The sequence below is a fragment of the Staurois parvus genome, unplaced genomic scaffold, assembly GCF_062004578.1.
Source record: "Staurois parvus isolate SC_StPar_1 unplaced genomic scaffold, SC_StPar_1.0 ptg000313l, whole genome shotgun sequence".
NCBI lineage: Eukaryota > Metazoa > Chordata > Amphibia > Anura > Ranidae > Staurois > Staurois parvus.
The window spans coordinates 43,329-59,686 of record NW_028318109.1 but is presented as its reverse complement, the minus strand read 5'-3'; the positions used below and the strand labels follow the sequence as shown (position 1 = coordinate 59,686).

At 38.2% G+C, this 16,358-nt stretch overlaps 1 protein-coding gene across 1 annotated transcript in view; it reads right to left on the bottom strand.

Moving 5' to 3' along the window:
- The window catches only part of LOC149457567 (uncharacterized), a gene marked incomplete at its 5' end in the record, with an annotated part of 278,900 nt that extends 266,375 nt beyond the window's left edge, over positions 1 to 12,525 (bottom strand). The window contains 6 exons of the mRNA XM_089683530.1: positions 1,408 to 1,497; positions 8,078 to 8,131; positions 9,391 to 9,444; positions 9,794 to 9,847; positions 11,660 to 11,695; positions 12,490 to 12,525. Coding sequence (XP_089539656.1) covers positions 1,408 to 1,497; positions 8,078 to 8,131; positions 9,391 to 9,444; positions 9,794 to 9,847; positions 11,660 to 11,695; positions 12,490 to 12,525 — 324 coding nt within the window. The remainder of the gene's footprint in view (positions 1 to 1,407; positions 1,498 to 8,077; positions 8,132 to 9,390; positions 9,445 to 9,793; positions 9,848 to 11,659; positions 11,696 to 12,489) is intronic.
- Positions 12,526 to 16,358: the final 3,833 nt, after the last annotated feature.

Sequence of the window (16,358 nt, the reverse complement as noted above, 5' to 3'; positions counted from 1 at the left end):
CTAGTTAACATCAAAGCAAACTGGAAAGGAAAAAAGGATAATTGCTTCATGTACACATTAAATAGTTTGGCTCTTCTAGATAAGAACTCTTCATAAAATTATTTTGAGTTGTCACTTTGCAAAGCCAATATCCATTTTGCTAGGTGGATGGTCCCTATTGTTTTTTTTTGTTTTAAAACAACCCCTTTGTCTCAGTCTAGCCCATTGCACTGGTTCTTTTTGTATGAATTGTGCATGTTAATTCTGAGGTGACATTTAGGAATAGCATGGGTTATTAGAGCTATGAAGATTGTAAACCTAAATTCACTTTACAATTGTCACAAGCACAGTACATTCTTGAAATCCAGCTTCCCATTTGATGTTGTCCTTTTTTTTTATCTTCCACACTCAGAAAATATGCTCTCTTGCAGCAAGTTAAAACACTGCTCATAGGCAGGTGCACACAATTTTTACCAACACCCCGAGATAGGGATTTATCAAGAGATAAATACTGGTTGTGCCTCATCTTGAATATGCAGTTCATTTTTGGTCACACATCCTCAGGAGAGACATTGTTGAATTAGAAAGATCTCAGTGGCAGGCAGCAAAATTAATAAGGGAGACAGAGGGCCTCAGCAATCAATTACACAGATTACAATTATTCACTTTGGAGAAGAGGCACTTGAGAGGAATATGATAACATTGTACAAATATATCAAAGGTGACTTCCATAACTGTAATAAACCATTTATTATAAGGCCCATGACAAGGAAACATGGTCACGATTTGAGGTTAAAGGAAAGGGAGGGATTTTTACCTTTAGAGCAGTAAAAATGTAGAGCTCCCCCCCAACTACAAGGAGTGGCACTAGCTCTACAGCTGTTGGATGTTTTTGTAGAGAAATGCCAGCTAAACAACACCTGCTTGGTTTCCTCATGAAGACCCATCAGTTGATCTGAGGCCTGATCAGTACACATGCACTAATATTAATAGAAAGGCTAAAATATGTGAGTGTCCTCCACTCTGTAAAGTGGTGTGTACTACTTTATAGTTGTCTAATTTCCCTTGTTCCCCTATAGTAAAAAATATACAAGTTGATATATTAAGAACTTTGCTGACTGTGTTTGTATCAATATTCACAATTGTGGTACTTCATTGTGTTACAACTATAATAGTCAAAAGTTTTATGCTATGCAGTTGAAAAAGGACTAAGATAAGTCTTTAGCCAGCTGATTTATTTAAAGTAAAATAGAATAGGATCTAGCAGTTACATTCTAATAATAGATTATTATTTAAGATCATTCATGCAGTATTGGTATTTCCTATAATTTGGAAACCCACATGAAAGAATTGGATGTCTGTGTAATAGCATCAGTCTAGAGATCAAAACTACATTCCATGTTATTAAGAAAGTAAACATATACTTGCCGGTTCTCCTGGTAAACCAAATCCAGGTGGCCCTGGGTCTCCTTTAGGACCAGGATGTCCATGAGGCCCCATGATTCCACCAGGTTCTCCCTTTAAAACAAATAATCAATTGGATTATACTCTGTGGGGGTGCAGTATATCACACATGTCTGTTATTTCAGGAAACAGATCCACTAGGATATGATTATTCCATGTATGCAGTTTATTTATGATCTAGTCAGGGCTCCATTTACAATTAGGCACTCTGGGATTACACCTATAGATAAGAGGCAGCATATCCCTGTAAAGGTATTGTTCACACAATTTTTCTCACCTTTACTGTGAATACAACCCTCTTATACAAGTTTATCTACAACAGTAGAACATGAAAATGTTCTTTGTAACAGTGGTTATCCAATAAGAGGGTTGTTACTTTGAGCATCAGAGGTGTTGGACTATGATGAGCATCCTTACCAGCCAATAGGAATGTGCAGGTGGCAGGGACAGACAGGCAAACTTTGGTAGGAAGTGCAGAAACTTTACCTGTCAGAATGGCCTAATAATCATCCATGATAAGTAGGTTTAGGAGGCTGTTTTGGGTATGTACACACACCTCTAGGTGTCTGTACTTCATACCTGCAGCAGTTTGCCCTCCTCCCTCCCATAAAAAAAAGTATTCTTAAACTGGAAATTTTGTTATTTATTTCAAACCATTAATGGTAGAATACAATCTCTCTTCTGTCCTAAATGTTGTTCCCTGCCTGCTAGAAATGTTTCTCTTATTGGATACTAACAGCCAAAAATGTGCAGCTCAATGTACAATCCCGCTATGAGTAAGCTCTGGGTGCCTGGCCCTATCAGATCCCTAGGTAATTGTAGCAACAAGTACTCTTTATAAGGGCATCAGGGGTCTATTAGGCCTCTGAACACTAGTGCAAACAGTTCTAGGTGCACTTGCAGGATCATCTCTAGCAGAAGGAGTTTGCTAATGGATGTTCTCATTCACCCCCTCCCCCAGCCATCCTGAATGCCTCTACAGTGGTCCCAAGTTCATGGAGGTTCAAGGAGCAAGGTGAGCTCAGAGATAGCACAACCACTTGATCACTCAGCCACATATTGACATGTACAAGTAGTTGCTTGCCTGTAAATTTTCTACAGTAAAACAGAAGTTGGGCATGGTTAAAAGAAAACAAATGTTTTCACAACATTGCCACAGTGCAGTGGGGCCAGAGCATGAATTAATAATACCCCTGATTTAATTGGTAACCACACAAAATGCTTATGAACAATATTCCAGCCCCATCTGCTGCAGCTCATTCATTGAGTTCAAAGCAATCTCTAGAATGTGCTACAACTCTAATATTTAATGTTTTTAAACATACTTCCAGAAAGGACCTCAGTTAAAGTCTAAATGCATCCAAAATAAACACAGAAAAATCAGAACAATGGACATAACTTACAGCTAATAGGATGTGTCCCTTGTGCTGATGTCTCTTATTTTAGTTGAAATCCTTCTCTGTCCATCCCACCACCCCCGCTTCTGTAATCTTTTCACTGAAGTAGAGGTCAATACAACTAACCCTGCCTCCTGCTCATCTGCCTGCTTAAGTAATACTGGCCTGTACCCTGACTATTCTCCTGCCTGCTGTCCATGCCTGATCTGAATATCTGTTACTAACCTGGCTTGCCTGACCACATATCCTGTCTCATCTTTACTACTACTCCCCTGGTCCTTGCTGGTCATATGCCTGCTATGTGTCCGCCAGCTTGCTCTTCACTAGCAGAAAGCCCTCTGGTAGCCAAGCAACTGCCGGCCTGTCATCTGCCGAGTGCAGGGTTTGCTGGACCTGCTGTCATCTGCTGTTGTCCATCTGATCTATTCCTGGTGAAGCACCAGCTATATACCTGTGCAGTCTGCTTGACACTTTACAGGCACTTATACCTCACCATGAACTTGTGGCCACTGTCTCACTACCAGTGGTCCCTGAGCCGGAGCTGTAAGAAAGGCCTCCCTCTACATGTCAGGCTAAATAACCAGGTACATGGCAAGGGCTTTGTACAGCAAGCGCATAACATAAAACAAACAAAACATCTGCTTGTCCAAGCCACTAACTAAACTCAAATCAGCTCCTAGTTAACAGGGTGCTCCCTAATGGATTCTCCAAAACAAACTGGAAATATATATATATTTTTTTAATGGAATCAGTCAGTCTCTTCAGACAACAACATACTTTCACATCAGAGAGAGAGAGAGGGCATGAGAAAGTCTTGAACATCAGTCAGCATGCGTATATAAAGGCCTGTGATAAGCTGAGACTGATACCTTAATACCTTAATGGCTCCAGGGCCTACTTTATGGCCAGACACATCCTATCCACTAATGAATAGTTTCTCTCTGCAGAAGTTAGTTTCTAACAGAGGTGTGCTTCTGGATATTCTTTGCCATTAATTTCCTGGAATAAGACTGCTTCCAGTCAAATAGCTTTCCTGGTCTGGTATTAAAGGCAGGAAAGGGAAAGAACCCTCCCCACCTCCTGAACAACACCAGACCACATGCTCTTAACATAGGGTGGTACCCATGTTGATGAGGGCAAGGGTCTCTTCCATGCAACCCAGCCTGGTGGTTGTGAGGGTTTGCAGGAAGGGGGCTTAATTAACTCTGGAAACATCCTTTAACAATAATGGTGCACCCAATATAAATAAAGACAGACACAGTTTTGACCTTTAAAAGTCTTTTATTAAAAAAAGTCTCACTATGTAAATCCACCATAAATCACATTATCCAGCTATGCAGATTCACGTCAATCAGAATGCCAGGATTGAGGGCATGTGGTCTGTTATGGTTTGGGGGTGGGGTCACATGCTCCTCCCTTTCTTGGCAAGTCAAGCTGTATGCTTGAGTAAGGGTCTGGTGTAGGTTTTCTTTTTTTGGGGGGGCCAGACCTCACACTTTTTTTGTTTTAACTTCCCCGTTAAAATCCTCTTCAGACCTAAAGGTCTGGTATAAATTAGGGGCTGACCCCTGCCTTTTTTATGTGGGTGATTCCCATTAACATCTATATCAGATCCTCATTTAGGTTAAGAGTCTGGTATAGATTAAGCACTTCCCACCCACCCGTCCACCTGCAATTTACTGCGGACAGGCGAGAAGCTGCAGGCAAAGCTACGTACCAGTACGTCACTTTGCTCTTCCAAGTTTAGACCGCGCATACGTGCCCCCCCACCGCTCACCCTCACTGTCATTTGTTGTAGGAGGTGTATGTCAGCAGGTCTCGGCCAGTGATTTTGGCCAGGACTCTGTCGATCTCCTACAGCAAATGGAGATACAGGGCTGTTCCTGTATTTGTAAATACAGGCACGGGATCTAGCTGGTTCTTCTCTCCCTGGAACCATTTAGTCCAGAGAGAGAAGAAAGACATCACATGTGAGTAAAAGCAGCACACTGCACCCACACACATTAGATAGAGACCTTTTAACCCCTTGATTGCCACATTTAACCATTTGATTGCCCCCTGTCACCCTGCCAGTGCCGTTAGTACAGTGCCAGTGTACAGTATTTTTTGCTGATCACTGTATTAGAACCACTAGCGATGTCAGATAGCGTCAGGGTCAGTTAGCGTCCCTCCCAGCTGGGGTCAGCTAGCGTCAGATTGCCCACACACTATCACACTCACACTATAGGCCGCTGATCATCACGACTACTAGTATAGTGTTTGTACGGATCAATATATTGATCACGAACAAAACTATACTAGTGCCCCCTTAGTATTAGTGTCCCCAAAAATGCAGTGTTAGCAGGATCATCCCTGTTCTCTGACAGCACTAGCATTTAGCCCCAACGCTCCCCCCCCCCAACAAGAAGTACAGTGTCAGTATAATTTCTGATCACTTTCACCTGTAATACATTGCACACAAAACAGCAGTGTTCACAGAATCAGGCCTGATCTTTGCTAGCACTTGCCGGTATTTTTTTTGTGGCGGTTCAAGCAGCCAGGTGCTCTTTTTCCCTTGACTCGCACTAGGTACCTGTAAATTTTTAGTCCAAAATGGCCAATGAAAGGTACACTAGTAAAGAGGCCTACAGGATTCTGAGCATGTCAGGTGAGAGCAATGGGGAAGACTCCCTGACACAATCAGCCTCAGAATACGAAACTGTAGACAGCAGAGGCACCCTGACAGGTAGCTCTGACGATGGAGAAGAGGTCCCTGTTAAGATCAGGCATAGCCGACCCCATGAAGCCAAAGTGCTAGGATCGCATGACTTGTCTCATATGCAGCAGAGTGCCAATACTAGTGCCACACTACTTTTTGGTGAACTGGCGAGCACCAATGGCCTAGTATATCTTGGTCTTGGTCCAGCACTGCAGTATCACTTGGTAACATGGCGAGTCCCATAAGTACAGCACAAGCTGGTGCGGTGGCGAGCACGAGTAGTGTCCCACAGCCACCAAGAATTCGCACATGAATAGAGCCCCTAGTGTGCAAATCCTGATTGGCAGCCTACAGATTCTGCAGCACCCGTACTTTCCCCACCCCACTTTCGCCGCAAACCCGCCGCAAACCCAAATTCAAACCTTGCCAGACCATTCACATGGAAACACATTACGGTTTCTGAATTTAAAACTTTTTTGGGTCTAACCCTCAACATGGGCATTACAAAACAGAATGAGTTGCGGTTGTATTGGTCCGCAGACCTGATTCATCATATGTCCGTGTTCTCTGTTGCCATGACCAGGCATAGATAGGAGATGATAATGCGCTTCATGCATTTCAGTGATAACATATGTCATTTAAAAAAAATAAAATTAATTAAAATAAAGAAAAAAAAGGCCCCCCCCATATTTTGACCCTGTTCCAGTATGTAAATAGCGGTTGCACCATGAATGTAAGGTATCGCCGCGAACGTCAGATCAAGGGCAGTAATTCTAGTACTAGACCCCCTCTGTAAATCTAAAATGGTAGCTTTTAAAGGCTTTTAAAGCATTGCCTATAGATATTAAAAATGTATACCGTTTGTCGCCATTACACGGGGCATGCACAGTTTTAAAGCATGTCATGTTTGGTATCTTGGCATACCATCATCTTTCATATTTTACAAAATAATTGGCCAATGTATTGTGTTTTTGTGCATTAAAAGTGACAAAAATTTATTTTTTTAAAAAAAATTGCACTTGAAAAATCGCTGCGCGAGTACTATGTGACATAAAAAATTGAAGCACCCACCCTTTTATTCACTAGAGTGTCTGCTTTAAAAAAATATAATGTTTGGGGGTTCAAAGTAATTTCCTAGCAAAAAAAGTGTCAGAAAAGGCTTGGTCTTCAGGTGGTTAGAAGAGTGGCATAAACTTCTAATGCTGGGCATAAAATGCCCCCACCCCCCAAAATGACCCTTTTTTGGAAAGTAGACACCCTAAACTATTTGCTGAGAGGCATGTTGGGTCAATAGAAGAATTTATCTATTTACCATACGTTTTTGGAAAATGACAAAAAAAATAGAGAGAGCTCTATTTGTGAGAAAAAAGGACATACATTTTGTTTGGGTACAGCATTGCATGACTGTGCAATTACCAGTTGAAGTAGTGCAGCACTGTATAGAAAAAGAGGCCTGGTTAGGAAGGGGGGTAAATCCTCAGGAGTGCAAGAGGTAGGGATTCCCTGACCTCTTTGTTTACAAACAGAAAAAAGCCACTGGAAGCTGTCATTTTATTGGGTACTTAAACACACTTTTTTTCCTTTGGAAATGTCAGTGTTGTTGTAGTAGGTTGTATACAGCATACAGATGCACCACATGTTAAAGGCATTTTTCAAGAATGTTTTTTTAATAGAATTTTAACATTTTAATATTTGACTTAAAGCCTCACTAAATCACTGCTCCCTATCAATGTTTTTTTTAAAAAAAAGTCCTCCAATGCCATTTGTTTGAAAATCTCTAGCATATTAGCCTAGAAAATGGCCAATACTATATTTCTATTTTTTAACATTCCGCTCCCATTGACTTCAAGAGGGTTCGGTTTCGGCACCCAAAATTTAGTCTTGTTTTCTGAACTTGCCCCAAACTAAACTCAGGAACATGCCCAAACTGAACCCAGGAAGCAGGGCATCCTTTTCTGTTCTAAGAGTCACATTTGTATTTAAGTATGTGCTTATATTCCTTTTAATTGTATTTTTCTGAAATTAGCATTGCAATTGCATTTGATTTGTTTCCTTTGGAACATTTTTACCATTTTTTGGCTCTCTTGCAGGTCACATGAAAGGATGATTTGTAATGTACCTAGCATTAGACTTTTTTAGAATGTTGGCTGTGAAGGTGTATTGTTTATGTGCTGCTGCTTGTCTTCTGGTAGCTGAGAAGGAAATAGGCCCTGAGGGTTCTGCGTCATGGTGGGGTATACCACATGGTAAAAATTTACAGATCGAGGCTTACTCTGGCTTAAAAAAATTAAATGTGTCCACTTTGGGTTGTACCATACATACATTTGCCTAATTATTTTTGTGTACTGTAATCCTTGTTATGGATTAGTAACAGTGCCCAGCACATATATGACTTATTATTTTTTTAAAGAAATGTATCACATAGCAAGTACTTATTTATAAAAATTACTCATAAATGTGTAAACTTCAAATAAGACACATATGTTAGAAACTGTCTTTCTAAAAATTACAGTTAAGAAAAAAGATTTAAAAAAATTACCTTCTCCCCCTTACTGCCCTGTTTTCCTGGGATGCCATTTTCTCCAGGTAATCCCTGTTACATAAAAAGAGAACATTAGAACACCTTGAAATAGAAACAAACTATTTGATTCATTACATTAATCCTATTCTATATTGTGCATTTCCCAAAAAAACATTTATTAAATGTTGGTTGACTTTTATAAAGTGAATAAACAAAGCAAAACAAAACCAATATTGTTCACCCACTCAAACCACCCTAACATTTTAAGTCCACTTTAAGAAGGGACAACTAAAGACTGAGAATTTCAGTCAGGTCATTACACACTATGGGATAAAGCATGCAACTGAATCTCCACAGCCAGATTTTGTCAGTTAAAAAGATTCTGTCTTAGTTTCTATCAATAGCTGTCCCAGCAATGGTTGTTATGAAGTGCAATAAGAATAATATAACTGGAGAAGTACAATAGTTTTAATCTTCATAATGGCTACCACGGAAAAGAGACATATAATATATAATAGTATAGTTAAAAAAAGAAAATGAAAAAAGACATAAGCCTGTCATGGCCAACTCATATTAAGAAACTAAAACTCTCCTGAGCTTACTGATTGTGTAGATAAACCTTTTTTGCTAAATAATAAGCATATTTTCTCATGCTTCTGTCAGTTGAGATCTAGAGAAGGATTTTTAAACCAACAAAGTAGCAAGGACAATTTGTTCAATTCTTTGTCATCTAATAATTCTATACATAATAAAGTCTCTTCTGTGGTGTTCTACCTGATAGATTTCTCCAAAAATAACATTCACTGGTCCTCAGATGGAGAAAGTGAAACATTCAGCCTTACTCAATAATTCCAATAAGATGCGCAACACATATTAGTTTGTAGCACTCAATCAGCAACCATCAGTCTTGGTCAATAAAGAATGTTCATAGAAGCTAATTAGTAGGTACAGAAGGTCACAGTTGTCAATCAGAATACATCTTGTACTTGTCTGATTTCAATAAAGTTGATGCTGACTGGGCGCTATGCATTCCTTGACATAGAATCAAGCGTTTAGGAAAAGTAACTCTGTTTTAAATAATACATGATGGTACATATCCTAAAATAAGTCTATGTATTTGGGATTTTGTACATCTTATTACTATGTTAAGATATATATTGATTAATTGAACAAATAAGGTTGTAAATGATACAAGATTATTTTTTAACATTTAAAAAAAAAAAATTACCTTCCATACAGATCTGTTAAGCTCTGTTATAATCAAAACATATATTTACACAATTGTTCAAATGCTAAAAACATTTTATGCTATTTCAGTAAGCTAAGCATACCACTCCTCCTGGTGTGCCTTGTTGCCCGACCGATCCAGGTTCCCCTTTTTCTCCCTAAAAACATTGTAAAGAAAATCCACAGTTAATAAAGACATGCTATAAAAAATTAACACAGGATTCAATAACCACCTTGTAGAGGCAGTGCCAAAAGACCACAATATCCTTGTCTATTTCACAATATTTGAGAAAGCAAAGTACCACTTACACAACTGTCTGCCTTATTTTTTACAATACTTTCATATAACCTGTTGTCTGTATGTCTAATGTATCTGTTATTCATACCCAATTCTCAGATCTGTTAAAGTAACATATATGCATTTTCTCATTGGAAAAAGGAGTGCAGATGACCTATATGTTGTTCAGTGGTAATTTCTGCCAAACAAAGTATAATCAAGAATATTACCTGTGGACCTGGAGCTCCTGCAAATCCTGGCAATCCTGGATGTCCTGGCTCACCCTAAAATGAAACTGACACAGTCAAATATAAATCAGAAAATTTAAATCTAATCTTCTAATGTAGTAGAGTGCCTATTTTCTCATCATACTCAGATGTAGTCACAGGCCCCTTTTCCTCATTTTCCCTCAACTCCATTGGTTTCTGGACATGCACAGAGGGTATACATTCCACTCTCAGGATCTCAGGGAGTCCAGATCTGATGAAACAGAGGTACCTGGGCAAGTGTTCTGTAGCCAGGTGAGTGGCCCTCCACTCTCTGTGTCAGGCAGCTGGGCTGTTGCCTAATAGCAAGTAGCTTCTCCAGAAGATCCAGCTAATGTGGAGAGCTCCTCCCTAATTATTTCCAGAGTATTCCATTGGGGTGGCCTTTGTCCTTTGACCTTAGAGAATGCTGTCTATAAGGATAACTGCAAATAGCTGTGTTCTGAAATTCTCAGCTTGATTCTCTGTTATAGTCTTTTGGAAACAATGCTGTTTGACTTGTTACCTTGATTTAGTCACAGAGACATTGATGGGAAGAGCCCATGTCTGTACAGCTTTCATTATTCTGCAGTGTATGCATTCTTTTTGGCCATCCTAAACCCATTTGGAATGATTCCTTCTACCTGAATACCTGTTTAGTAAACTGTTTGTAATATTCAAAGAGGTGATGGCAATAATGATTTTGTGAGTAGTATAGTTTCAAATACCAAGAGAATTAAAATGTGAGAATTGTAGATGTTAGGATTTTTTTTATCAATTATCTGTGATTCAAAAATATACTCAACTTGTCTAATTTAATTTAACAATTCCCCTCTGGGACCTTTTAATGAGGAACGAAAAGATTTTTATAATTTTTTAAATTTAAATTATTATTATTGTTAGTAGCAATCAAGAAATTAACAATATTTGGATATACTCGTACATGGAGCTTGCAAGGAAAAGCAGATTGCTTTGGTACCAGGCATATAATGTTTGATGTCAGCTGTTTCCTTCCATGCCTACGACTGTTGTACAAATCGTTTACAAAAACAGTTGAAAACAGTTTAATTAGATTTTTCCAGATTTCTTAAAATCTTCATTAGTTCACATACTTGTAATGATCTCAAGCAACTTAACTAATAAAATTTTGATGGAAGTTGGAAGGGCGGAGTACAGCTGTTTTCCTTGTACATACATTCTGTTTGGGGAGTAAGGATAAGTCTAGCACTCATGGATCAAAGACATTTGTTTGAAAAGTGGGTACTTAAGTATGCACCCAGCTATTAAAACTAACCTTAAAAAATATGCTGTTTTCAGCATAATATAATACAAATATATTTGCATTCAATATTTTTGGAACGTATATAGAAACTGGTTCAGTTAGATGCCCCCAACTCTACTTGTGGGTACAATTATGGCCCTTGACTCCTTTTAAGTTGGACACCACTGCCATAAATATTAATGCTTTCTTTGCTGACTTCAATTAACTCTACAGTCAGGTTGCAGGTGGTACAGCCACCTCTGAGTAAAACTGTACATGAAGTAAGCCAATGCCTGTTTGTATTTTCCATCCCACTGCTCACACAATGGTGCCCACAGCAGAAGGTGTATATCAGCATGAGCCTATATGAGCCTGTAGGCAGGACCAGTAGTTGAATACTGTATATTCCCTGAGGTCATTTATCTGTTTTCTCAAAGTTGCCCATGTAAAATGCCTTGAAGATGTACAAATTAAAATTAAGTCTGCCATATGGAATACATGTAATACAAGGGCCACCCACTGTTCCCATCGCCTTAGGGAATGACTCAACAATACTGCTTGAAAAAAAGATCAGCTTTTCAATAAATTACCTTTACTCCTTGTTCTCCTTTAGTTCCAGTCACTCCCTAAAAAAAAGTAAAATATTAATTATATTCTGAGCAGTTTAACTCCGCAAACTTTGCAAACACTTTCAATAATTGCATCAAGATCTAAGAAATTGTACAGGATAAACCGCAAATCACATTAAGCTTTAATATAAAATACAGGGAAAGAAACAATGATTGTAAAAGGAAAATGTATGCCTTTTTATTTGATACATACTATTAATTTTGTAAAATGAAAACACGTTAGGCTATGCCATGTGAACAAGAAATGGCTTTAAATCTTTAAAAATTTCAATCTGAAAAGTACATATTTAACTACTGACACCAACGATAATGTTTTGAAAAATGAAGCCTATTTGTCTACAGTTTTGCACAATCAGTGTCTATATCAATCATCATGAGGCTATTACAATAAATCATTCAGCCTGTATTTTTTATTTCCATTTTATACATTTCACATAATAATAATATTGAAGATGTCAGATGATCTCATTGATTTCTACAGTACCTTGATAGGTTATATAGAAAAGGATTTGTAGCCTTTTGTGTAGGATGGTTTAAATAGTTTGTGCAGTTGATATTGATAATCCCATAATCAAAATGATTTCTTAATAATGTTACCCACATAAAAACTTGCATCAGGGCAGGCTTCTTGAAATGTCTGAAAATATATTGAACAGCCAACTCAAGCAACTTAGGCATTTGGAGACTGGCTCAATTTTGTGCTCTTTTAATGAATCAAAGATGTTAATATTATTTGCCAGCATAATAATAATGGTTTCTCTTAGCAACATAAGTATCCTAAAGATACTCACAAGGTCACCTTTTTCACTCTTTGTGTCAGAACTGACCTAAAAGACACAAATGATGATAGTTTACATAAATGTGACAGAATAGTTACAGGATAGTCTTAATATATACACATACACGTACATGAGCCCCATTGCCATGGCTTTTTTTAAAGTTTTTATTTGGTAATGCTTTTCATGGTATACAGCTAAGTAAGAAGCTCCATATGCATTGCTAGTGGTACAGAAGTAGAGGTTGCAAATAGGGGGAGTGAGTTTGGCTACTGTAGCTACCCTGCAATTCATGAATATGTTCACCTATCAGGGAGTATTTAAAATAACTCAGATACAATTGTGAGAATTACTCTTAACAAACAAGGTTTCAACAAGATTACTGATAACAGTAAAAGGAGTGGATGAAGTAAAAAGGAAAATCACCTTTTTTAACACTTTTTACATTTGAATTTGTATAGCAGCTATCAGTACAGTATGGGTAGTGACTTAGTATTTGAGTATTTTTATATAAAAAATACTTCTATGATAGATAATCACTACAAAATGGTGATTCATTTATTAAACATTTTGATTAAAAGATATTTTTTCTATGTCATGTCTTTGCCTATTTCTATAGTTAATTATTGTATTGCTCAATCACTTCAAGAAGTATAGGGTTTATCTGTTTTATTAGAAGAGATGGTGGCGTAAATGAACCAGAAATTAAATAATTTGTTACAAACTAAAAGTGCCAGGTGTTTAATTGTCTTAATCTGTGTTTTTTTTCTCCTCAACAAGGGAATGCTTTTAGTATCCATTTCTTTGAATGTATAGAAGAGTCTAAAGAAAGCAATGCACTGCATGTATTGCACAACAGTGCTGGAGTCTGCATGGCTATAAACATTACAAAAATGCAGTAGCACAAATTTGCATATCTTATTTCAACTAGTATATCTTTTTTTTTGACATTAAAACCACCATCACACGTCATCAAACAAATCAAAATATAGTAAGTTTATAGTGTATCTATTTTACTACACTTTGCTTTCCTATTGACAACATTAAGCACTGAAATTTAAATATACCATATATCCCTATTTGAATATGTATAAAGAAATATTTACATTATAACCCAAGTCACATATCCTTAAACAAAGTATGTAAAGCTTAAACCTGCGGTGTCCTTAATATTTTTGGTTTTGTAAAACACTTTATGTTGGTTCCACCAGCAGTAAATTAATGATGTTATTGCACTTTGGTATGAATGCATCCTAGCTGTATTCATTAGTGACAATCCAATTTGCTGAAATGTGATTGATTGCTCTGGGATAAAGCTCACTTGTCTTCTTTGTACTACAGCATACAACCAGTCCCTTATTTTTAACATTGATTATAAATGTCTATTTTCTTTGCAGACATAGATTTTAACAAAAATCTTTATTATCAAATACACAACAACCATATTAATCCCTTCATGCCTAAGGGTAAAATAAATCTAAATGCCTAAGCACAATTTTGCAACATTCACATGTGTTAGTAAAACCGTACATATCATCACAACTACTTTGTACATCCAGGTGAAATTAACCTTGTTTTTTTCAGGACAAATTGGGATTTAATTTGGTGGTAAATGGTTAATAGATATCTCCTGTTTTTTTTTATTATCAAAGGAAAACTGGCCCAAAATAGTAAAAAAAAAATAATCTTTTTTAGTTAGCTGTGTGCTTCTTGTTACGACCATAACCTACCACCAAAGAACAACCCAAAATAAATTCTCCAGCTCTTGACGATCGCAGCAATACCATATATGTGTATGTTATCTGTTGTTTATTATTATTATTATTATATCGAGTTTATATAGCGCCAAAGGGTTTGCTCAGCACTGTACAATAGAGGGGGGGACAATACATGAAACAGTACAGTAACAACAAACAGCACACAAGGGGTAAGAGGGCCCTACTCTTTCGAGCTTACAATCTAGGAGGGAGGGGAGGAGGAAATGGCTGTGGGGGATGGAGTGGTAGGAGGAGGGAAGGGCAGCGGCTGTTAGGTGAGGGTGGGGTAGGCTTCCCTGAAGAGGTGGGTTTTAAGGGAGCGCCTGAAGGTGAGGAGGGAAGGTGACAGTCTGATGGATTGGGGTAGTGAGTTCCAGAGGATGGGGGAGGACCTGGAGAAGTCTTGCAGTCGTGCGTGGGAGGAGGAGACCAGGGAGCAAGATAGAAGGAGGTCCTGTGAAGAGCGAAGGGTACGGGTAGGGTGGTACCTGGGAATCAGGTCGGTGAGGTAGTTAGGGGCAGTGTTGTGAATGGCCTTATAGGTCAGAGTGAGCAGTTTGAATTTAATGCGTTGGGCAATGGGGAGCCAGTGGAGGGAGAGGCAGAGGGGGTGGCAGAGGTGGAGCGGCTGGTGAGGTGGATGAGTCTGGCCGCTGAGTTCAGGATGGTCTGAAGCGGGGAGAGTTTGCACTGGGGTAGGCCGGAGAGGAGGGAGTTGCAGTAGTCAAGGCGTGAGATAATCAGGGAGTGTACGAGTAGTTTAGTGGTGTCTGGGGTAAGGAAGGAGCGTATCTTGGCGATGTTTATACCCATAGGACAGCCAAGAAACAATAGTGCGCATTTTGTTTTTGTCTTTTTTTTACCTAAAAACACACTGGCATCGACATTGACACCGACACCAATTTTTTTAAAATCCTGACCTTTTGACCTTGATATTTAACCCTGACCTTGACCCAAACACTAACCCTGGCACTGAACTAGATCAAACCTTGATCTAGGTATTCTTTCTTTATTTTTGATTTTATTTTTTAATATATATATATATATATATATATATATATATATATATATATATATATTTTTTTTTTTTTTTTTTTTTACCAAACTTTTTTCCCCTCTATGCCAGGAGTTAGAGATATGAAATGTATCTCTCTCATCCAATCATAAAGAGAGAAAAAAACAAGGGGTCACTCTGTACAGTGACTGATAACTGTGATAGCCAATCAGAGGCTATCTCAGTGATCATGTGACCTGGAATCTGGAGTCCTGGGTTCCGATCATTAGAACGGGACCCAGTGCTCTCAGTGACACCGTGGTCTTTGTGCTGGGAGTGCGCCATGCGGCGTGCTTCCAGCACAAAGACAGGTACACAAATATGTGGCCCCACAGAAAAAATCCTAGTTCTGTGAGGCCGCATATTTGTGTTACGTTGGCGTCAAGGGGTTAAAACTACTGTCACATAAGGTCATGTTATTCATTATATGTGCTTTTTAGAGAGTAAATTGGCCGGTTAGAGAGTCCACTAAGGCTAACACCTCAGTATGCTCTTTGTTCAATGCAAAAAAAAGTTTTCAACTGTTGATTGAAATTCACAGCAATGCAGACCTGCTAAGCTTCGCAAATTTTGTAATTATTATGCAATGATATAGCTAAGGGGACCAATCCACTCTGTGCCTCTAAATAAGCCTGACCATAGAGCTGGATAGTAAACCAGATAAAACCATTTTAAACAGAAGAGATCTCAATAATACGCTTTGAGATTTCATGCCAATTGGAAATTGCATGAAATATAGACAGGCTTAACATATCACTACTGCCAACATGGAGGTCCCATTGTGGCTGTAATCACAGGACTGGCACTATACTTGCGCAGTCATTCCGGCCAGCTTTGTATTTAATCTACCATTCCCTATTAGTTAAAAACATTCTTCTCATTTCTACATCTAACTTTGCTGCAATAGATACTTTAGTTTTGATTTAATTTTTCATTAAACTAGTAATAATTTTCAGATAGAAATACCACTACAAATACAATATAGGTAATTAATTTTAAATTGATTAGCATAAAGTGGTAAATGAATTGAAGCACACAGAATATCTAGATTTCACAGTCTATAGTTATAGTCA